The following is a 23,098-nucleotide window of genomic DNA, read 5'->3' as shown; positions in this document are numbered from 1 at the left end:
ATATCTTCTTTGGAGAAATGTCTGTTCAAGTCCTTTGCCCATTTTTAAATTGAGTTATTTGTCTTTTTATTGTGGAGGAGAAATATTATTTTTGAGTTGTCCACCAGACTCCAGGTAGAGGTGTCAGGAAAGCAGGTGTGGAGTTCTGGGGAGGCTGGGGCTGGGCTTCACACCTGGAGCTCAGCAGATGGGCATGGAGATCTCCCCACCCCGGGAACGAGGGCGGGGCCAGGTCCCAGCTGCAAGTGGTTTCCTGGGAGCCGAGTGCAGAGCATTTTCAGGAGGAGGGAGGGAGTGGTCAGCCAGGCCAGGTGCTGCCGAGGGGCCAGGCCTGCACGTTGGCCGTTGAGCTTTGGCACAGGGTCTGTGCCGTCAGTGGTGTCCCATGTGCCCCAGAGCTGCGGTAAAGCCGGTGCACAGCGGTGCAGCCACATCGCTCGTTGGGGTAGCGATGCTCCCTGCGCATGGCAACCAGCGTCCGCCCCAGGTACCCTGAGTGTCCCGCTCCCGAGGTCCAGGTCCCTCCCCACCCTCCACCGAGGCAACCGGGTGGTAATGCCTGCCTCCACCCCGGGCCTCACACCTGCTCCTGGGTGGGAGCCCACTGGATGGCGAGCGCCCCTGCCTCACCGTTGCTGCTCACCTACGCGCCCGCCCGTCTCCCCCTGGTCGTGTTGCCCTGCGTTCTCATCAGCTCTCGTTCTGGATTCCCGCTGGGGCCTCCCACCCTGGGGCACCTTTCACGCCTTTGCTTCTTAAAAACATCAGGGGGCTTTTGAGTACCTTGCAAGGAACATCCCAACCCCTCAGAGTCCCAGCCACACCCCGACCCCAGCTTCTCTCCTGTCCACCTCCTACCCCAACCCCACTGGACTAACAAAGCCACAGTTTGCTTTCATCTTACTAGCTGTTCAGTGTGTATCTACTCGGCGCAGACAGCTGCAGGGAGACAGAGACAAAGTCAGACCCAAGACTCCCTTCTGCTCGAAGCTGTAATAGGAAGCAACGATTCTGGGAGGAGCTGGCATCAAGCGTTTGGTGCAAGGCTGCTCTCAAACCCTCTCTGATCCTCACGGTGACCCTGAGGCCTGGGAGGCTGTGTCACCCTCAGTCTTTCCTGAAATTAGATGGACCGTGACTACTCCCTGTTTCATTGTCTGTTTTAGGAGCTCGCAGAAGCCAGCGCCATGGAGACGAGGCCCCAGGGGGGCAGGAAAGGGCCCCCGCCCAGGGACGTGCCCCCAGTGGTGGGACTGCTGCTGTCCATGGCCCTCATGAACGCCCTCCTCTACCTCTGCCTCGACTGGCTCTTCATCTCACCCCGGCGCTCCACGGAGGACCCCACGCGCTGTCCCTACGGCCACTTCCGGATGGGGCCGACGAGCAACTGCTCCCCGTGGCTGTCCTGCGAGCAGCTGAGGACAGAAGTGAGGCAGATGAAGCGTGTCGGGGAAGGAGCCGTGAAGAGAGTGAGTCCCTGGCTCACCGCCCGGGGCAGCGAGTGGCCCAGCGGGAGGGGGGCTGGCATCGTGTGCCGGAAGCCACGAGCCCAGCCGCCAGTGCCTCCAGCTGGGACATTATCCTATAGAGGGAGGCGAAGGAAGGAAGCGGCTAGGTGCACCAAGGAGTACTCTGCTTCGTTGTTGACAGTAATAGAAAACTAGAAGTAATAACTACAGGGCAATGGTTAAGTTATGGTCCAAGCACTTGTAGAATATTCTACAGCCAGTAAGTGTAGTTAGGAACCCTCGGCAACATGCAAAAGCTCTCATGATAAGCAGAAAAGCAAAATAGAAAAGTGTGCAATATGCAGTTTTCATCTGCAAGATTGTATATGTAGAAAAATATTAAAATGATAGAAAGTGTGTTATGGTGAAGGAAGATTTGGGGCAGTTTTTTTCGTTCTTATTTTTCGAACTCTATAGTGGTATTATATTGATTAAAATTTTTTTATTTTAAAAAGAGAAAGCAAAGGGGCAAATTTAGTTCTCACACAGAAGCTTCCAGGGCCCCGTCTCGTGGGCTGCATTTCCGCAGTGGTTGCACTGAGACAGGGTGACTCCAGAAGCCAGTGAAGGGTGTTGAACAGGACAGACCCTCTGTGAGGACGCAGCGAGTGACAGCAGGGCTGCAGCTGGATAGACAGCTGTGTCCCTGAATGGGGAAAGGATTCACCTTGAAGGAGGGAGTCAGAGGGGAGAAGGGAGGGGAATTAATGTGAGGTGAAACCATGAAGCCAGGTGACGGGAAGGTAACGGGTTTCTTCAGATTCGCCCACTCATTGTAGTGGGTGCTGGGGGCGCAGCAGTGGACAGAACAAAGGCCCTTGAAGCCGGCTGGGGAGTCAGACAGTCAAGAAGAAACAGGTGCGTAGGAAGCTGTGTTAGTGACGTGCTCTGAGCCAGTGGGGCAAGGGAAGAGCCGCGGGCTTGTTACTCCAGGTGGTCAGAATGGTGTGGTACTCGGGGACAATGACCCAGCAAGAAAGATGGGGACCAGCAGACGCCCCTGGGTGGAATGTGCCTGCTTGTCCAGGACCAGAGGCAGGATGCGAGGAAGGCGTCAGAGGTGAGGGTGCCCCGGGGCTGCTGGCCGCAGGCACCACCTTGGGCAGCGTGAGTGGAGGGGAGGACTGCTGGCCTGTGTGCAGAGCAGACCCGGCCGGGCTCGTGGGGAGTTTGGTGACAGGTGGCTACAGCTCGACATGAGTGTCAGCACCGGACACGGTAAGAGATCAGTGGGTTCTGGTTGTATCTTAAAGGTGGGGGCGGTAGGACGTCCCAGTAGACTGGACGTGGGGTGTAAGGGAGGGGATGACAGAGGCGCCCGGCTGGGGCAGCAGGGAGGACAGGGTCTGCGTCACCTGCTCGGGAAGGCCCTGTGAGTGTATGAGGTGACCATCCGGAGCCGTTTAGGTGGCCAGGCAGGGACACGGGCAGTCGGGTGTACGAGTCTGGCACTCGGGGGCGGGGATGGAGATTTGGGTGGTGTTGACAGCATTGGGCTAAGCGGTCACCAGGGAGGGGAGCAGTAGAGGACTCACCGCAAGGTGATTTCTGTCTCCTTCGGAGAGGGACCCTGAGGGCTGCCCGCTTGCTTCCATTCTGCTGTGCTCGCTCCGAACATTTTTGGAATTTTTTTTGGAATTGCTTTTTACCCTGAAGGATGTTTTTGAGTAGCTTCGATGGTGGCAGATTATTGTTTGAGGACAGATTTGATTTTACGGAACCTCGCAGGTGACACCCAGCCCCCTAGATTCAACAATGTGGAATGTGGTTTGTTCCACTGAGATTTTGTTTCTTTGGCTGAAACTTGCCCTTGGGTCACAGGTGTTCTGAGCGCAAGATATCAGCTCCACTGGGAGCCCCATCTGTCCTGCCCCGTTGGGACCTCGGGGCCTGTGCATGGTCCGGCCCAGGGCAGTCCGCTGACCCTCCCGTCTAGGCACCTACTCCAACAATCGTGCTGCGGCCACCCCGCCTACGCGGGCATCCCTCCTCTCTGGCACCCATTCTGGGGGCATAGTTTCTCAATAGGAATTTCTGTGACCAAAGTTCCTGACATCCCTGTCTGACCTCCACCCCGCCCCTCCTGGCGCCCCGGCTTCAGTAGCTCCTCGGGGCCTCGGTGGGCTGATCCCACCACCTTCTCCCTCTCTGACCCTCCCGCCTGTCTGCATTCCGACTCACCCAGCAGCAGATTCTGCTGCTGTGTCCTCGTCACTCTGGCGCAGACACTGGCAACATCTCCCCGCATCTCTGTCTCCATCCTGCCTGGCGGGGAAAGCCCCACACCCGGTTGACGCCAGCTGTGTATCTGCACTTGGGCAGCTGTCCTGGAGGCAGAGAGGAACGCCACAACCCTGCCATTCCGGCACGACCACAAACCTCAGCACAACCCAGGGGTCAGGCTCTTTTCCCTTAGTTACTTTTTCCTCCCATTCTCTGAGACAGACGTTTCCTTTAACAACCCCCTCGTTGTTTCCTTAGACGTTTCCTTAGCTGGTGATCTTGCTACTAAGATGTTATGAAAACAGAAGCCACCCAGAGGCCCTGTCCTCATCTGCCCACCTGACCTACAAACCTTCCAACTCCGGGGTCGTCCCTGACTGCTCACAAGTTCCCTTTAAATGATTCCCCCTTCCCTACATCATTGCTCTTCCCCACTCTGAAGGTGGTCCCTACTGGCTACACACAAACGCTCGCGCTTTCAAAGAGAAAACCCTCTTCCCGTGATTCCCTGTTGCTTCCCCTCTGCTTCCTCCTCACCCATCCACCCTTCCATCCTCCTCCTGAGAGGCTCCCAAACACCAGCCTCCAGGGAGACGCTCTCACCCAGCTTCCTGCTGACCCCTGGCCGGATGTTGCTCTGCCTGCCTCTCACTTGACCTTTCCTGCAGCCCGGGCTCCTTGACTTTCTGGTTTTCCTCCCCTGGGCAGCCCTTCCTATTTACTCTCCCCTTGGCTTTGCCTCAAGCAGCGGTTCTGAGCCCAGAGGCGAGGCTACTCCTCAGGGGACGTTTAGCAATGAGTAGAGACCCCCGTGTGGCTGTCACAGCTGGGCGTGGGGAGGTGACACGGGCGTCCGGTGGGCAGAGACCAGGGGCGCTGCTGCCCACCCTACCATGCGGGGACGGCCCCATCCCCAGCAGGTGGCTGCGCGGCCCGAGGTGGCCCTGGTGCTGAGGCTGAGAAACCTTATTCCTCCCGGTGGCTTCCAGGGTCCCCTTTTGTCTTCTTGGGATGCACTCTTAGGTGATTTAATCTATCCATTGCTCTAAATGCATTTTATGGGCTGGCGACCCCCAGCTTGATACCTGCAGCCCGTCCCTCTCCCCTGAGCTGCAGGTCTGTGTATCCACCTGTACTTGACCTGTCTACTTGGAAGTCTCTTGAGAATCTAAGTGTGACCAAGGTGGAACTCTTGGTAATTTCCCCTCTGAAGCCCGTTCTTCCCCAGCCCTCCTGTCTCAGTAAAGGCCAGCACTCCCCCCAGTGGCGCCGGCCAGACCAGGGAGTCAGCTTGCGTCCTCTCACCCCCTTCCCCTGACTAGGCCAAGAACAAGTTCTATCAGGTATGTTTTCAAAACATTTCCCAACTTGTTGGGTAACCCCTCCGTCCCTGGCCTTGGAACCGGCCTCCCTGCCCACCTGTGCCCTTATCCAAGCCCCAGGCAGGCATCTTGCAGACACACTTCAGACCACACATGTCCCTTCCTTAAAACCCAAAGCATCCTTAGGAATAACCCCAAACCCGGGCCCAACCTTCCTCCTAAACTCACCCAGGCCGGTCCGGGTCCTCACCCCACCCTGCAGCCACCCTGCCCTTTCTTTTGTTCCTTGATCAGACAAACCCTTTCTCACCTCGGGGCCTTTCCCAGCCTGAAATCTCTTCCTCCCCATCTGCCTGACTCCTCATGTCCAGATCTCAGCTCAGATGTCACTTCTCTGAGAGGCTTTCCCTGACATCCCTCTCTAAACCCATCTCACCCCCTGCCGTGGACCCTCCCATCTGGCATCTGGTTTGTTGTCTCGTATAAATGCAAGCTTCCTGAGGGCACAGACACCAGTTACCTGTGTGTCCTCAGCACCTAGCCCATGGCTGGTTCATAGAGCAAGTCTAGCCCGTGGCAGGTTCATAGAGCAAATTTTAGGGGCCTGAACACAAAGGCTCATTGGCTGAATCCACATAAAATAAAATACTGGCTTATCTTTGACAGTTTCCTCACTATACAAGCACACCACCCTCCCCCCTTTCCCCAGGCTGTGTTTCTGGTTTGTGTTTGGAATTGCTGGGGCCACAGATCTTTTCCTGCAGCTGGTTTGGGGGCAAGGCCGACTGCCCCCGTTTTTCCTTTTCTGCCCTTTGATTATGAACGCAGCGCATCCAGCTTGGATGTTCAAAGGAGCTGGAGCCCAGGGTGAAGGCCCTTCACCTGCCCCTCCCCGCTGTCCCGTCTGACGCCTGCAGGTGACAGCGGGTTCAGCCCTTTTGGATTTTTTGTTTTTTTTTTTTTTGTTTTTTTTTTTTTTGCGGTACGCGGGCCTCTCACTGTTGTGGCCTCTCCCGTTGCGGAGCACAAGCTCTGGACGCGCAGGCTCAGCGACCATGCCTCATGGGCCCAGCCGCTCCATGGCATGTGGGATCTTCCTGGACGGGGGCACGAACCCGTGTCCCCTGCATCGGCAGGCGGACTCTCAACCACTGCACCACCAGGGAAGCCCCCCTTTTGGATTTTTAAACCCAAGATGACACTGAACAGACAGGTACGTTTTCTGCCAGCTGCTCAAGGACAGCAGCGGCCACGTCTCAGGGCTGCCTGTTTTCTGAACCTCAGACTTGGGCAGCAGTGCTCGTGAGGAGGAAGGACTGCAGTAGAACCGGTGCTTCCGGGGGCGGACACTCCACCGTGCTTTGCGGACACCAGGCACCATCCCGGCCACTCGTGTCCACCTGGGGGAGCGGAGGCGGTGTGGCCCCGTGCAGCATCTGTGTACTTAGCCGCACAACCCTCCAGCAGAGTTTTCTCAGTTACATGGTTTTTCCTTTAAAATTAAGGTATGGTACTTTAAAAAGCCATAACATTTGAGTTGGCTCCCATCAGAAAAATGGATTCAGCTCTTACTCTGTCGCCCTTTTGTTTTGTGTAACCCTTAGAAGGGCCATGTGTGATCTGTTTTTACTGTGGAAGGCTGGCGGGAGCGCAGGCGTGGCATGAAATAGCAGCGTCTGCCCCTCGGTCTCCCCTGCAGGCTCCACCTCCTCATCCTCTTAGCCTTGGACTTCTCCTCTGTGCGCACAGCCCCGTATCTTTATCCCCTGAACGAACTCTGGACTTTTCTATCCCCTGCCGACCCCGCATCTTGGACGTTGAATGTCTTCTCAGTCTGAGTGTGTCACAGACCATCCCCTTAGCCGGCTCCTCCTTCACCGTCCCCGTCACCCTAAGGACAACCCCATCCATCCAGCTGCTTATGCCACAGCCCGGGAGGCATCCTTTGTTTTTGTTTTTGTATTTAATTTTTCTTTTATATTGGAGTCGAGTTGATATACAGTGCTGTGTTAGCTTCAGATGTACAGCACAGTGAGTCAGTTACACATATACATGTATCCACTCTTTTTCAGATTCTTTTCCCATATAGGTCATTACAGAGTATTGAGTAGAGTTCCCTGTGCGACTGAGCAGGTCCTTGTTGATTATCTGTCTTGTATATAGTAGTGTGTATATGTTCACCCCAAACTCCTAATTTATCCCTCCCCGCCCAGGGAGGCACCCTTGTCATCCCGCTTTCTCCACAGCCACGTTCAGTCCCTCAGCAAGTTGCAGCGTCTCCACACACAGGAGAGACCTGGAATTTGGCTGCTCCTCGGCTTCTTCCCGGCCCCCTTCCCACCCAGGCCTCTGTGCCTGGTACCTGATTATCTCGGCAGCCTCCAGATGGCTCTCTGCCTCCACACTTGCCCCTTCAGATGCTCTCACAGAGCAGCCAGCTCCTCCGTGTAGGGTGCCCTGTCTCACGCTAGTCCTTTCGGCGACTGAAGGCCTCTCCCAGCCTCTGCTCCCCTCCCCCTGCTCAGACACTGCAGCCCGTGGACATATCCCACCCCAGGGCCTTTACCCCGCTGTCCTCCCCACCTGGGACATGGTCCCAGATGCCACGTGGCTCCATGCTCCACCTCCTTCAGGCTCCTGTTCGAGCCTCACCCCAGTGAGAGCTTCCCCAAGCTAGTAAAGCTGTAAACCCTTCCCTGCTTAATTTTTCTCCAAAGCATATTTTACCTTCTAATGTACTTTACACACTTCCTATTTATTTTCTCTCTTGTCCGCCTCCTGCACTAGAATGTAAATTTCATATGGGCAGGGATTTATTTCAGTTTTTTTAATTGACATAAGTACTTGTTAAATGAATGAAGACAGATTTGACATTGTACTACAGAAGACCACATAAGCTAATTATCTTCTAAAATTTGTCTTTACATTTGTAATAAAGGATCACATGAATAATACATAAAGAACTAGATATTAATAAGCACACAGCAAACAACCCTAGAGAAAATACTGTGAAGGACAATGAACAGACTTTCCACAGAAGAAATACAGAAATGCCCAGAGGGTGAAAAGTGCTCAGTCTCATTAATAATCAGGGAAATACAGATTGGAACAGGAAAATGTTTTTCATCCATTAGATTGGCACAGATTACCAAGATTGGTAACACCTAGTGTGGTTAAGGCTCTAGAACACAAGATCTATACACGATTGGTGAAAGTACATGTTGGTACTTTGAAGGGTCCTGATAGTACCTCGTCTTCATTCAGTGGTGCATCTACTTACCTAGCTTATAAAAACACTTGCACATGTGCACAGAGATGTAAATATAAGGCTATTCATTGCAGAATTGTTGTTGCTAGGAAATAAATGGGAAATAGTTTAAATGTCTATCAAGTCTTTAAAAACAGATTACATAAGATCTTGTTAACTGTTTATGTAAAATGATAGAGCTGTGTAGAAAAAAGAACCTAATCCATTCTGACAGCATCTGTTCCAAATTTTATGAATTTTTATTATATCATACTTTAGTTTAAAAAAAAAGAAATGATCATCTGTAAAACTGAAAATATACCAGTATAAGTAGTACACCCATACTATGAAATATTCTGCAGCTTTAAGAATAATGACCTAGATCTATATATACATTACAGAAAGATTTATGAGGCATCTGTTAAATGAAAAAAGCCACCTGCAATATAGGTGTCATATTCCCACTTTACATAATAAACTCAAATGCTATTTGGTAAATGGACATTAATACATGTAAACGCATAGAGAAACTTCTGGGAGGTTACCAGCCAAATAGTTAGCTAGTTTCCTTTGGGTTGGGAGTAAATGCAGAGGAAGGAGTTCTACTCCTTCTGTATTTGAACTTTTACCAAGAAAAGTATTCATGATTATTTTTATAACTAAAAAAAAAAGGTAAAGTTGGTTTCTGAGAAATGATTCTTAACCTTTAACTTGCAAATATTTAATATTGGAGGCTTCAGATATTTGTGAGAGATCCCAGAGACTAATACTACTTAATAATAAGTAGTATTTAATCTTTCATTTATCTGAGGCACAAAAATGGATTTGTCATAAACGAGGGTTCAGGAGGAAGTCACGAGGCCTGTAGCCGAACGTCTCCCGTGTTTCTTGTTGAATAAATGCGTAAACCGTGGCAGCTTCTCTAAAGTGATTACTGTTTTGTAGGAAAAATGGGCCTGGACACCAAAGCCGTCTGCTAGTGCTGGTGCCGACCACGAGCAGGAGGGGAGCCCAAGGGAGTGATGGGCTCAACAGAAGCAGGGTTTTTCTGTTTGTTTTGTTTTGTTTTGTTTTGCGGTACGCGGGCCTCTCACTGTTGTGGCCTCTCCCGTTGCGGAGCACAGGCTCCAGACGCGCAGGCTCAGCGGCCATGGCTCACGGGCCCAACCGCTCCACGGCATGTGGGAATCTTCCCGGCCCGGGGCACGAACCCGTGTCCCCGGCGTCGGCAGGCGGACTCTCAACCACTGCGCCACCAGGGAAGCCCAGAAACAGGATTTTTATATTGGAGTCAGAGATCAAATACAGCGCTGGTGCAGATCTATGGAGAGAATAAAATGTGTTCTGTATAAAAATAAATCAAATATATATTCATGAAACTTACAGTGACTGTAGCAGCCAGAGAAATATGGCTTCTTAATACAAATTATCCGTAGTGAAATTTCTCAAATTCGGATTTTTGAGAAGGTCTTGAAAGATTTCTCTTTTGAATAAACGGTCAACAGCAGTTAAAGGGTTTTTCCATTAAGGAACTTCCCTTCTCAGGCCCAAAATAAATCTTCACAGTCCTCTAGCCCACCTCCATTTGAAATAATAGTTTTTAGTTCTTTAAAAAAATGTTTTAAAATATAAAAGTAATATATATTCATTCTGGAAAAGTTATGCCAAAAGGTATGAAGGAAAAAAAAAAAGCATATAAAGAGAACAGCAAAAATCCTTCGATTCCTATGTAACTTTGCCTTGTTTTATGCAGTTAGAACAATGGTATAAAAACACTTTGTATCCTTTTCATTTGTAACATGACTTTTACCTGTGAAAACCCTATCAGGGTCTGCATTTTGCTGAGCCCTGTAACCTTCCTTGAGTGGTCCTGCATAACCGGACTGCTCCCCGATTTTTGATGGATGGATAGCTTCCAGTTATGCTTTTATAAATAATGCCAGATTTTTATTCTCAGAGCTTTTTAGGTATTTCAGATTGTTGCCTTAGATAGATTGTAGATTTTAATGTTAAAGGCTCTTGATAAATATGCCCCAAGTTGCTTTCGTAAGCTTTATTTTAACAGTGAAGAAGAGGAAGCCAGAGGGACACAGCCCACGGGGTCAGGAGCCACCTGGTGCGGTGGAGTCCTGACCCGGATCCTGTTTTCTCTTCTGCAACTTTCTGCCTTCCCTTTGGGGACTCGAGCAGAAGATCAGTGGTTCTTATTTCTTTTTTTTTCCATACCACTTTATTTATTTGTTTATTTATCTATGTGTGTATGTATGTATCTATCTATCTATCTAAGCCGCAGAGCTCATGGATCTTAGTTCCCTGACCAGGGATTGAACCCCGGGCCCATGACAGTGAAAGCGCAGAGTCCTAACCACTGGACTGCCAGGGAATTCCCCTGTGGTTCTTCTTTGCCAGCTGATAGAAATGGGAATCCAAGGCTGTGTGGTACAGCGGCTCCTCTGCCAGCTGTGTGCCAGGACAGCAGGTCCAGTGTGTGCCACTTCAGCTCCTGCTGTTACAGCTGAAGTCACAAAACCACGGACCATGTAAAAATGTGTTCCTTACGTAGAGTCCTTCCTGTTTGTGGTTTGCTCTGACACCTTTTAAAGCGAATGGTGGCGTTGTGTGTGATGGGCTGGCTGGGCTCGGTCCCTGTGTGGGGTTTTCCAGCTCTCCACTCACCACTTTTCCAGCCTTCTCCCACCCCGACCCCGCTTCGTGCTGCCCTGCTTTGGTCTGTCTGCTACTCCCTGCCTTTGTTCGTGCCGTCCCCTCTCCTGGGAGTGCCCCCCATTCTCCACAGCTGGCCTGCGAGCCGCGTCATCCCACAGACCAGCTTTCAGGACATTCCCGCGGGCTCTCCAGACAGCCCTCAGCACCTGGACCAGCTGCCCAGCCTCCTCCGCGCTGGGCCTTCACCCTGACAGGGCATTTGCCTCACCCGGCATCTGGTCCTGCTTATGAGCAAGTCTTTGGAACAGTCTGTGCCTCACTAATGTCTGTGTCCTCTGCACCACGTCTGACACTGAGAGGCATTTGCCGTGTTGCTTCCTGGCTCACCAGCTGACAAGGGTTCCGGGTTGACGTTCTCTGTGGCTGTGTTCCAGGTGTTTCTGTCCGAGTGGAAGGAACGCAAGGTGGCTTTGTCGCGGCTCACCAGGCTGGAGGTAAGAGACGACTTCCTGCACGGACTGCGGATGCTGAAGTCGCTGCAGAGTGAGCACGTCGTCACGCTGCTGGGCTACTGTGAGGCTGACAACAGCATCCTCACCGAGTACCATCCCTTAGGCTCCCTGAGCAGCCTGGAGGCCACGCTGAACCTCTCCAAGTACCGGAGCACGAACACATGGCAGCACAGGCTGCAGCTGGCCCTGGGCTACGTGGCCATCATCGACTTCCTGCACCGTAGCCCCCTGGGCACGCTGGTCATGTGCGACTCCAGCGACCTGCCCAAGACGCTGTCCCAGTACCTGCTGACCGCCAACTTCAGCATCGTGCTCAACGACCTGGACGCCCTGCCCCTGGTGAACCGCAGCACCGGGGTCCTGGTGAAGTGCGGCCACCGGGAGCTTCGCGGGGACTTCGTGGCCCCAGAGCAGCTGTGGCCCTACGGAGAGGACGTGCCTTTTCACGACGACCTCATGCCCGCGTATGACGAGAAGATCGACATCTGGAAGATTCCAGACGTCTCCAGTTTCCTTCTGGGGCACGTAGAAGGGAGCGACATGGTCCGATTCCACTTGTTTGATATTCACAAGGCGTGTAAGAGCCAGACGCCTGCAGAGAGACCCACCGCTCAGGACGTCCTGGACACTTACCAGAAGGTTTTGAATCTACTCAGAGACACCGCGACATCTCAGACAAGAGAGATGCTGTAAAAACCAGTGCAGTCGGTGAGGTATGGGAGTCAAGGATCGGATGGAAGAGTTACAGTGGTTCCGCTCTGATGGTGAGGTTTTTGCTGCTTTGACCCGTGGTTCTTCCATCCGCGTGCACAAGTGAGCGGCTCCCTATCCTGGCTGCCTGGCAGGAGTTACTAAGCCAGAGCAAACCAGGCTTGATGGGAGCCTGGCTTCAGGCAAAGGTGCAAAGAAGCAGCGAGTCTGGCCAGTATCTGAAGGAAGTAACAAAAATGGAGCTACAAAGATGCTTCCCTAACACCTAAATGTGTAAGCTTGTAAGAAATGTGTGTAGAGATGTTTTTAAATTGCAGTGTACAGAAGAAACAAGCAGTAGTACTCGCTTTTTTAGGTGAGTATTGCGGTGTATTTCACTGGTACTGATGGGGCATCTCTACCATTTCAAATGATTGCTCTGTGAAGCTCCCTTGCCATTCCCTTTCCCAGCGAGCTTGCACGCTCTTTGAAATTTTGAATGGATAAGGAACATTTAAAATATCAAGTATGATGGAGATTATGTTACTGCCTTGGATGGTGCTTGTGAAATTCCTACTTACCTTCCAGCTGGATTTTCTGTGTCCAAAATTAATTATTGTGAGCATTTTATATCAACAGTATCTGTCGCTCATTGCTGGAAGGTGTCAAGCCCTTCCACTTGAGTTGCATGATTGAATCCTTCAAATAGCTCTTTCCTTGGTCACTGTCATCCTTGTTTGCAGGGGATGATGGGTTTGGTGCATAGTCATCATCGCCAGTAAGGGGGTTAAAGCTGACTGAGGGGCAAAGATGCTGTGTGGCCGACTGCCTGCCCCTGGCTTGCACAGGCCTCACAGTCACTGGAGTCACAGGGAGCTGGGCCCTGACCCACAGGCTCTGACTCAGTCTGTCTGGGTGGAGTCCGAGAGTTTGCATTTCTCACTGGTTTCCAGGTGATTCTGGTGCTGCCAGTCTGGGGACCACATTTCGAGAACCACTGTGCTTAACTGTCAGGGAGGGCAACCCAGGCAGTGGGCTGGGAGTATTGTCAGCATTATCCCTATTCTACTGCCTGTGGTTGATCGGGTCTTGTGGGTCCTATGGGTCGTCAGAGAATACACTTGCCCAGAGTATATTAACTGCTACTTTCTGTTATAAAAATGCTGCCAGAACCCACTAGGACGGCTGTAATCAGAAGGATGGACAATAACAAGTGTTGGTGAGGATGTAGAGAACTGGAGCCATCATACACTGCTGGTGGGAATGTCAAGTGTTCCAGCTGCTTTGGAAAACAGTCTGGCAGTTCCTCAAAAAGTTAAAATAGAGTTACCGTGACCCAGCAGTTCCCCTCCCCAGTATTTACCTGAGAGAATTGAAAACATGGCCATGAAAGAACTTGTACGTGAATGTTCATAGCAGCATTACTCGTGAGAGACAAAAGATGAAAATAACCCAAATGTCCACCCACTGGTGAATAGATAAAGAAAACAAAGAAAATGTGGTCCATCCATTCCATGAGGTGTTGTTCAGCCATAAAAAGGAAAATAAGTACTGATACATGCTCCGACATGGATGGATATGCTAAGTGAAAGAAGCTGTCACAAAAGACCACATTTGTACGATTTCATTTATATGAAATGTCCAGAGTCGAGAAACCCATAGACATAGAAAGTAAATTAGTAGTTTCTAGAGGCTGGCAGGGGCTTGGGGTTGAAGAATGGGGAGTGCTTGCTTGTGGGTACAGGGTTTCTTTGGGGGTGATGAAAATGTCCAGAAATTATGCAATGGTGATGGTTGCACAACTCTGAATATACTAGGTAACACTGAATTGTACAAAAAGGGAAAATTCTATGGTATGTGAATCATATCTCAATAAAGCTGGAAACCCCCCCCCACCTCTGCCACAGGACCATGTACCTCTTATGACCCTTTTCACTTGATGTAGTAGTTACTGTGTGGAGTTGCTGATTTGAAATTACCCTATTCATGTTGTAATTCTGGTTTGAGGGTTTTCTCGGTTTGGTGACTTTGCATTGGGAGCAAAACATTGTTTCAAATGAATTTGTTTTAAAATATTGATGATAGAGCTAAAATGAACAGCATGGTATAAGGGAGGGGATGCTGTCAGGATCAGAAGACCTGAGTTATCGTCCCAGCTCTGCCTCTGACTCATGTGTGGCCTCAGACAAACCCATTTCTAAATGAGAGAGTTGGTGAGAGGCATTTCCAACTTCTGCTCTGCCTCTGAGTTCTCCCTGATGCTTTATCATGCCAGTGCCAGACACCAAACTGGCCCTGGCCCTTCAGGTTCAATCTTCAGTACCAACAGAACTGCAAAATCATAAGAGGAACTTACATGCTCACTAAAACCTAGGTGAGTTCATTGCCCACATATTCAGCAAAAGTATAATCAGGAGAAGAGGCAGATGAGGTGAGCCATTCTCAAAGCACAGCGCATGATTTAGTGGTCTCTCTACTAACCTTATTCCAAGTTTTTTTTTTTTTTAATCACCATGGGGACATCACTGGAGGTCCAGTGGTTAAGACTCTACACTTGCACTGCAAAGGGCAAGGGTTTGATCCCTGGTCAGGGAACTAAGATCCTGCATGCCACATGGTGTGGCCAAAAAAAAAGAAAAAAAATGATCACTACCATGTGGTTTATAGTGTGTTTTCTCTTTATCTCATGTGATGCTACAAACACCCCAAGCTTCGGAGAGCCTCCAGGGATTGTAAATCGTTCAGCAGAGACAGGACACGTGAGTGTCCTTAAAACGAGGCACATGAGGTGGGAGTGGGGTGGAAAGCTTATCTCACGCAGGATGTGTTAAAAAGGTCCTCTATGTATCCACCCTCCCCCCATTATTTTAAAAATAAATGTCAGTTTCAGTAATCACTATTCTCATATGACTTTTAATCATTTAACATAGGGGTCCCCAGCCCTGGGGCCACAGACCAGTACCAGTCTGTGGCCTGTTAGGAAGCGGGCCGCACAGCAGGAGGTGAGCGGCGGGCAAGTGAAGCTCCATCTGTATTTACAGCCACTCCCCATTGCTTGCATTATCGCCTGAGCTCCACCTCCTGTCAGATCAACGGTGGCATTAGATTCTCATAGGAGCACGAACCCTACTGTGAACTGTGCATGCGAGGGATCTAGGTTGCGCACTCCTTATGAGAATCTAATGCCTGATGATCTGAGGAGGAGCTGAGGTGGTGATGCTAGCGCTGGGGAGCGGCTCTAAGTACAGATCATCATCAGCAGAGAGGTTTGACTGTACAGAGACCATAATAAATCAATTGCTTGCAGACTCCTATCAAAACCCTATCAGTGAGTGGCAAGTGAAAACTACACTGCTTTTGGTGGCAGGCTTTATAGTGGCAAGTGAGTTGATGGTACTTCAATCGTACAGCTGCATCTGATGGCGGGCTCTAAGTCAGAATCCGGCACTTATTTTAGTCCGTGTGTGGCCCGCCCATTATTTTATTTACCACTTCCATCCGTGCCTCTTTCCTGCACTGCACAATTGTCTCAGTCACAGTTTTGGTAAGCCCACAAGCTAACCCTAGCCCACATGAGTGAAAAACAAACATCGCTGGAGAGCTTCTTTGAAGAGGTGGAAAGACCCAATGATGAGACAACAGAAAACTCTAAGACTGCCAACAAAAAGAAAGCTGCATTTAGAAGAAAGTGCCAAGAACCCTACTTAAATTACCAGTTCATTGCAACAGGTGATTCACATTCTCCAAGCCTGCTTTGTATACTATGTGGCGATCGGCTATCCAATGAAAGCATGAAACCTTCAAAACAGCTTCACCGCATGGAGACCAAGCACCCTGCATTAAAAGACAAGTCTTTGGGGTTTTTCAAAAGATTAAAAAAAAAATGAATACAAAGAACAGAAGTTCAATTATTGAAGTCTACCACTTCATCAAATGTGTCTGCACTGAGACATTGCTAAAGCTAAGCCCTTTACTATTGGTAAAGAGTCGATCCTGCCTGCTGCTAAGGACATTGGTCATGAACTTTTAGGAGAGGCTGCAGTTCAAAAGGTGGCACATGTTCCTCTTTTGGCTGGCACTGTAACTAGAAGAATTGATGAAATAGCAGAGGATATTGAGGCACAATTGTTAGGATTAGTGAGTCACCATGGTACGCAATCCAGGTTGACAAGTCTATCAATGTTGACAACAAGGCAACAATGCTTGTCTTTGTGTAATATATTTTTCAGGAGGATGTGTATGAGGATATGTTATGTGCACTTTTGTTACCAGCCAACATCACAGCTGCAGAACTATTAAAGTCTTTGAATGATTACATATCAGGAAAACTGAATTGGTCATTTTGTGTCGGTATATGCACGGACGGAGTGGCTGCCATGACTGGACAGCTTTCTGGTTTCACTACTCAGGTCAAAGAGGTCACTTTTGAATGTGAGTCTACGCACTTAGAGAAATGCTGGCTAGCCGAAAAATGTCACCTGAACTTAATTTTTTTTGTGTGGTACGTGGGCCTCTCACTGTTGTGGCCTCTCCCGCTGCGGAGCACAGGCTCCGGATGCGCAGGCTCAGCGGCCATGGCTCACGGGCCCAGCCGCTCCGCGGCATGTGGGATCTTCCCGGAGCGGGGCACGAACCCGTGTCCCCTGCATCGGCAGGCGGACTCTCAACCACTGCGCCACCAGGGAAGCCCATCACCTGAACTTAACATTTTGAAGGATGTGATTAAAATTATCGACCACATTAAAGTACACACCCTTAACTCACGTCTGTTCATGCAGCTCTGTGAGGAGATGGACACAGAGCACACACGTCTTTTCTTATTCACAGAGGTGAGATGGCTTTCTAAGGGTAGATCACTGGCCAGAGTTTTTGAGTTATGAGAGCCGCTCCAGAGATTTCTTTTAGAAAAACAGTCACCACTGGCAGCACATTTCAGTGACACGGAATGGGTCGCAAAACTTGCTTACTTGTGTGACGTATTCAACCTGCTCAAAGAAGTCAGTCTGTCACTTCAGGGGAGAAGGACAGCTGTGTTCAAGTTGGCATTCAAAGCCAAACTGGAATTATGGGAGCGACGAGTGAACATTGGGATTTTTGACGTTTCAAACATTAGCAGAGATTTTGAAAGAGACTGAGCTGGGGCCTTCTTTCTCCCAGCTGGTGCATGATTACCTGTCTCAGCTTTCAAAGGGGTTTGAGCATTACTTCCCAACCACAAAAGACCCCCGAACTGGGAACGAATGGATCCGTGACCCATATGTGAGTAAACCAGGTGAATCGACTTTGCCGGTGCTTGAAGAGGATCAGCTGCTTGAGATCACAAATGACGGTGGCCTTAAAAGTATGTTTGAGACAACTTCAAATCTCCAGACGTTCTGGATTAAAGCCAAGGCAGAATATCCTGAGATTGCCACAAAAGCACTGAAAGGCCTGCTTCCATTTCCAACAGCCTTTCTTTGTGAAGCAGGGTTTTCTGCAGTGACAGCAACCAAAACGAGATTATGGAGCAGACTGGACATAAGCAGCACACTTCAAGTGTCACTGTCTCCCATCACCCCCAGATGGGACCATCTAGTTGCAGAAAAACAAGCTCAGAGCTTGCACTGATTCTGCATTCTGGTGAGTTGTATAATTATTTCATTATATATTACAATGTAATAATAACAGAAATAAAGTGCACAATAACTGTAGTGCTCTTGAAACATCCGAAAACCATCCCCCCGGCCCTGGTCTGTGGAAAAATTGTCTTCTAGGAAACCGGTCTCTGGTGCCAAAGAAGTTGGGGACCGGTGATTTAATGGTAATTTAAAATGTGAAACCAAGTCATCCCCAGTGTTCTGTATAACTCACCTACACACACACCTAACCCATGGCTGGATCCCTGTGCACACCCCTGAAGGTGGTGAGAGTGAACCTTTGCAGATGCCTGGTGAGCACGTGCAGAAACCCTGACTCTGCAGGATTGGGAGAAAGTACACAGATTTGAACATTCAGCAGTGCCCAAGGGAAAGCAAACAGGAGGCTGTCAGCACTCAGCCTAGCTTTGTAGGATAAAGAGAAGGCAGAGAATCTTAAGAATTCCCCTCTAGGAGGGATCAAGAAATATTCAATAGAAAAGTTCTGGAAGAGCCTCAGAATCCCTGGTAGAACTGACAGAAGCTATTTCTCCTTCAAAGCCAATCACTAAAGACTGGAAGAGATGGCTGCCTCTTCACATGTGAAGATGGCCATTCAACACTTCATGGGACATGAAAAATAAAGGAACATGATAATTCTTCAGTAACTGATCCCAAAGGAGTGGAGATCTGTGATTTGCCAGATAAGGAGTTCAAATTGGTCGATATAAAGAAGCTCAGCAGGCTACAAGAAAACATGAAGACAATTCAATGAAATAAGAAAAATAATACATGAATAAAACAAGAAGTTTAACAGAGAGCTAGAACTCATAAAAGAGAGCCAAGCAAATTCTGGAGCTGAATTCTACAGCGAATGACATGAAAAATGCAATAGAGAGCAAACAGCACAGTTGATCAAGCAGAAGAATCTCAGTAATACAGCAAGTTGAAGACATGTCATTTGTTCTCTATCTCAGTAAGACAGGAAGTTGAAGACAAATCATTTGAAATTATTCACTCAGGGAAGAACAAAGTAAAGGGAATGAAAACGAGTGAAGAAATCCTGCGTGAATTATGGATAACATCAAAAGAGACAGTCTAGGCACTATTGGAGTCCCAGAAGAAGAAGAAAGGGAAAAGGGGGCAGAAAGTTTACTTTAAAAAATAATGGCTTAGAACTCCCCAAATCTGGGGAGAGATTTGGACGTTCAGGTTCACGAATAGGTCCCCCCAAAGATTGTTGAATCTTTTTGTTTTGAATCTTCTCTAAGACATTAAAATAAAGCTGTCTAAAAATCAAAGATAAAGAGAGAATTTTTAATGCAGCAAGAGAAAAAAAAAAAGTCCTCATATACAAGGGAACCCCCATAAAGCTATCAGAGAATTTCCCAACAGAAATCTTGCAGGCCAGGAGAGAGTGGAATGATATATTCAAAGTGTTGAAAGAAAACAACTGCCAACCTAGAATACTTTACCTAGCAAAGCTGTCCTCCAGAAATGAAGGAGAGATAAACACTTTCCCAGACAAACAAAAGCTGAGGGAGGTCATCACCACTAGACATGCCTCACAAGAAATGCAGAAAGGAGCTCTTCAAGCTGAAATTAAAGGATGCACATTAGTGACATGAAAGTATATGAAGATATAAATCACCCTGGTAAAGGTATGTACCTAATCAAATTCAAAATATTCTGATACTGTATATGGTGGTTTGTTAATCATTAAAGTTTATTATAAAGGTTAAAGGACAAAAGTATTAAAATAACTATAACCACAATAATTAATTAATTATTTGGTTACGCCATTCTTAGTTGTGGCACATGTGCACTTAGTTGCAGCTCGTGGACTCCTCATTTGTGGCATGTGGGCTCCCTAGTTGTGGCAGACGGGCTCCGTAGTTGTGGCTCTCTGGCTCTTTAGTTGTGACATGTGAACTCTTAGTTGCAGCATGTGGGATCTAGTTGCCTGACCAGGGATCGAACCCGGTCCCCCTGCATTGGGAGTGAGGAGTCTTAACTACTGCACCACCAGGGAAGTCCCACAATATATTTGATATGGTATATAAAAGGATGTGAACTGTGACATCAAAAGTAAAATGGGAGAAGGAAATAAAAGGTTAGAGTTTTTATATGCAATCAAATTTAAGTTGTTACCAGCTTAAAAAGACTGTTATAATTATAAGATGCTTTATGTAAGCTTTTCAGTAAGCACAAAGCAAAAACCTACAGTAGATACAAAAAAGATAGAAGAGAATCAAAGCATACCACTATTGGAAATTATTAATTCACAAAGGGAGACAGTGAACCAGGAAGACAGGAACTATAAAGCATCTAGAAAACAATAAGATGGTATTAGTAAGTCCTTACTATCAATAATTACTTTAAATGTAAATGGATTAAATTCTCCTATCTAAAGGAACAAAGTGGCTGAAGGGATAAAAAGCAAGACCCAACTTTATGCTGGCTGCAAGAGACTAACTTCCATTTTAAGAAAACACATAGGCTTAAAGTGAAGGGATGGAAAAAGATATTTCATGCAAATGGAAACCAAAGGAGAGCAGGGATAGCTATACTTATATTAGACAAAATAGGCTTAAATCAGAAACTGTAATAAGAGAAAAAGAAATTCATTATATAATGATAAAGGAGTCAACTCATCAGGAGGGTATAACAATCGTAAATATATATGCACCCAACAATGGAGCACCTAAATATTTTAGCAAATGCTCCCAGCTCTGAAGGGAGAAATAGACAACAACAATACAATAATAGTTAGAGCCTTCAATGCCCCAATTTGAACAATGGACAAATCAGACAGAAAATCAAGAAACATTGGATTTGAACTGTACTTTAGACCAAATGGATCATATATATATAAAACATTCCACCCAACAGCAGCAGAATACACATTTTCCTCAAGCACACATGAAACATTCTCCAGGATAGATTATATTGTTAGGTCAAAAAATGAGCATTAATAAATTTGAGAAGATTGAAATCATACTGTAACAAATTTGAGAAGATTGAAATCATACTGACCATCTCATCTCATTTTCCTACCAAAATGGTATGAAACTAGAAATCAGTAACAGGAGGGTGAAAACAAAGGGAACAGAAACCAATGAAATAGAAAACAAATGGACAACAGAGAAAATTCACAAATGTGTGGAAATTAAACAACACACTCCCTTTTGTTTTGTTCATGGTTTCCTTTTCTGTGCAAAACTCTTGAGTTTAATTAGGTCCCATTTGTTTAATTTTGTTTTTATTTTCATTACTCAAGGAGATGGCTTGAAAAAGATATTGCTGCAATTTATGTCAAAGAGTGTTCTGCCTATGTTTTTCTCTAAGAGTTTTATAGTATCTGGCCTTACATTTAGGTCTTTAATCCATTTGAGTCTATTTTGTTAGGGAGTGTTCTAAACAACACACTCCTGAACAAACAATGAGTCACAGAAGAAATCAAAAGGGAAATTTAAAAAAATTCCTTGAGACAAACAAAAATGAAAACACTATACCAAATCTTACAGATGTAGCAAAAGCAGTTGTAAGAGGAAAGCATATATATAGTGATAAATGTCTACATTAAGAAAAAAAGATTTCAAATAAACAACCTAACTTTACACCTCAAAGAACTAGAAAAAAAAAGAAACTAAGCCTAAAAGTTAGTAGAAGGAAGGAAATAACAAAGATCAGAGCAGAAATAAATGAAATAAGAGACCAGAAATTCAATAGAAAAGGTCAATGAAACTAAGATCTGATTTTTTTAAAAACATAAACATGGAGAGTTGGAAAGATGGCCGAGGAAGAGCCAAGAAAAAAGATCCCTTTGGTTCCAGAAAATCTCCTGAAAAAGAGGAAGGCTTATCAGGCCCTGAAAACCACCCAGGCAAAGCAGGCGCTTTTGCAAAGGAAGGAGCAGAGGAAAGGAAAAGAGATCAAGTTTAAGCGACTAGAATGGTTCCTACATGATTCCTGGCGGCAACTACGTGACAAGGTGCGACTCAGACGACTAGAAGTGAAACCTCATGGCTTGGAAGTGCCAGATAAACATTCCTTGGCCTTTGTTTTACGCATGGAAAGGATTAATGGGGTGAGTTTACTGGTGCAGAGGACCATTGCAGGACTTCGCCTGAATAAGATTTTCAGTGGTGTCTTTATGCAAGTAACTCCTCAAACCATAAAAACGCTTCATATAGTGGAACCTTATGTGACCTGGGGATTTCCAAATTTGAAGTCAGTTCGGGAACTCATCTTGAAACGTGGACAAGCCAAGATCAAGAATAAAATCATCCCTTTGACAGACAACACAGTGATTGAGGAGTACCTGGGGAAGTTTGGTGTAATTTGCTTGGAAGACCTCATTCACAAAATTGCCTTTCTGGGGAAGAATTTTCAGGTGATCTCAGGGTTCTTGCGCCCTTTCCAACTCTCAGTGGCCCGTCACGCTACCAAGAATAGAGTGGGCTTCCTCAAGGAAGTGGGCTCACCTGGCTATCGAGGTGAACGCATCAATCAGCTCATCCGGCAGCTGAACTAAACCCAGCATATCTGAAAGCACAGTGCATTGGAAGCATGTGTTTTTGTTTTATGGAATTGTTACCCAGTATCTTCAAGCAAGATTATTTTCTGCTGTATCTTCAGAAACTGGAGGGAAAGTTTAAATAACCTGATTTCACACAGTATACTATGTCAAATCATCATGTGGTACCCTGTTAATAGATACAATTTTATTGGTCAATTATTCCTCAGTAAAGCTGAGAAAATATTGAGAACATTTTCATCATCTCAAAACCCTTGATACCGATTAGCTATCATCCCCTATCTTCCCATCCCTCCCCCAACCCCAGCCCTAAACAACCACTGATCTACTTTCTATCTGTACCGATTTCTCTATTCTGGACTTTCATGTGAATGGAATCATAACATATGTGAACTTTTGTGTCTGGTTTCTTTCACTTAGCATAATGTTTTCAAGGTATATCCAAGCTGTAGCATGTATAAGCGCTTCATTCCTCTTTAGAGCTGAGTAATATTTTGTTTTATCCTTTAGTCCATTGATGGACATTTGGGTTGTTTCCACTTTGGGCTATTATGAATAATGCTGATATAAGCATTTGTGTACAAGTTTTTGTGTTTTCATTTCTCTTCTTGTATACCCAGGAATGGAACTATTGGGTCTTTTGGTAACTCTAGGTTTAATCATTTGAGGAACTGCCATTAAACAGACTATTTTTCAAAGCATCTGCACTTTTACATTCCCATCAGCAATGTATGAGGATTCTGATTTCTCTACATTATCTTTTTGATCATAACT

General features: G+C 47.2%; 2 protein-coding genes across 2 annotated transcripts; both read left to right on the top strand.

Moving 5' to 3' along the window:
* The first annotated feature begins 1,187 nt into the window (after positions 1 to 1,187).
* POMK (protein O-mannose kinase) lies at positions 1,188 to 12,172 on the top strand. The gene is made up of 2 exons (XM_065900043.1): positions 1,188 to 1,469; positions 11,402 to 12,172. Exons 1-2 carry the CDS (start codon positions 1,188 to 1,190, stop codon positions 12,170 to 12,172), a joined length of 1,053 nt encoding a protein of 350 aa, XP_065756115.1.
* A 7,627-nt stretch (positions 12,173 to 19,799) lies between these two features.
* Positions 19,800 to 22,321, top strand: LOC136141831 (large ribosomal subunit protein uL30-like). The gene is made up of 2 exons (XM_065899979.1): positions 19,800 to 19,817; positions 21,578 to 22,321. The coding sequence occupies exon 2, from the start codon at positions 21,578 to 21,580 to the stop codon at positions 22,319 to 22,321; it is 744 nt and encodes a 247-aa protein (XP_065756051.1). The 5' UTR covers positions 19,800 to 19,817.
* Positions 22,322 to 23,098: the final 777 nt, after the last annotated feature.

Source organism: Phocoena phocoena, chromosome 21, assembly GCF_963924675.1.
Source record: "Phocoena phocoena chromosome 21, mPhoPho1.1, whole genome shotgun sequence".
Taxonomy (NCBI): Eukaryota; Metazoa; Chordata; class Mammalia; order Artiodactyla; family Phocoenidae; genus Phocoena; species Phocoena phocoena.
The sequence above is the reverse complement of the archived record's forward strand: the minus strand, read 5'-3'. Positions and strand labels throughout refer to the sequence as shown.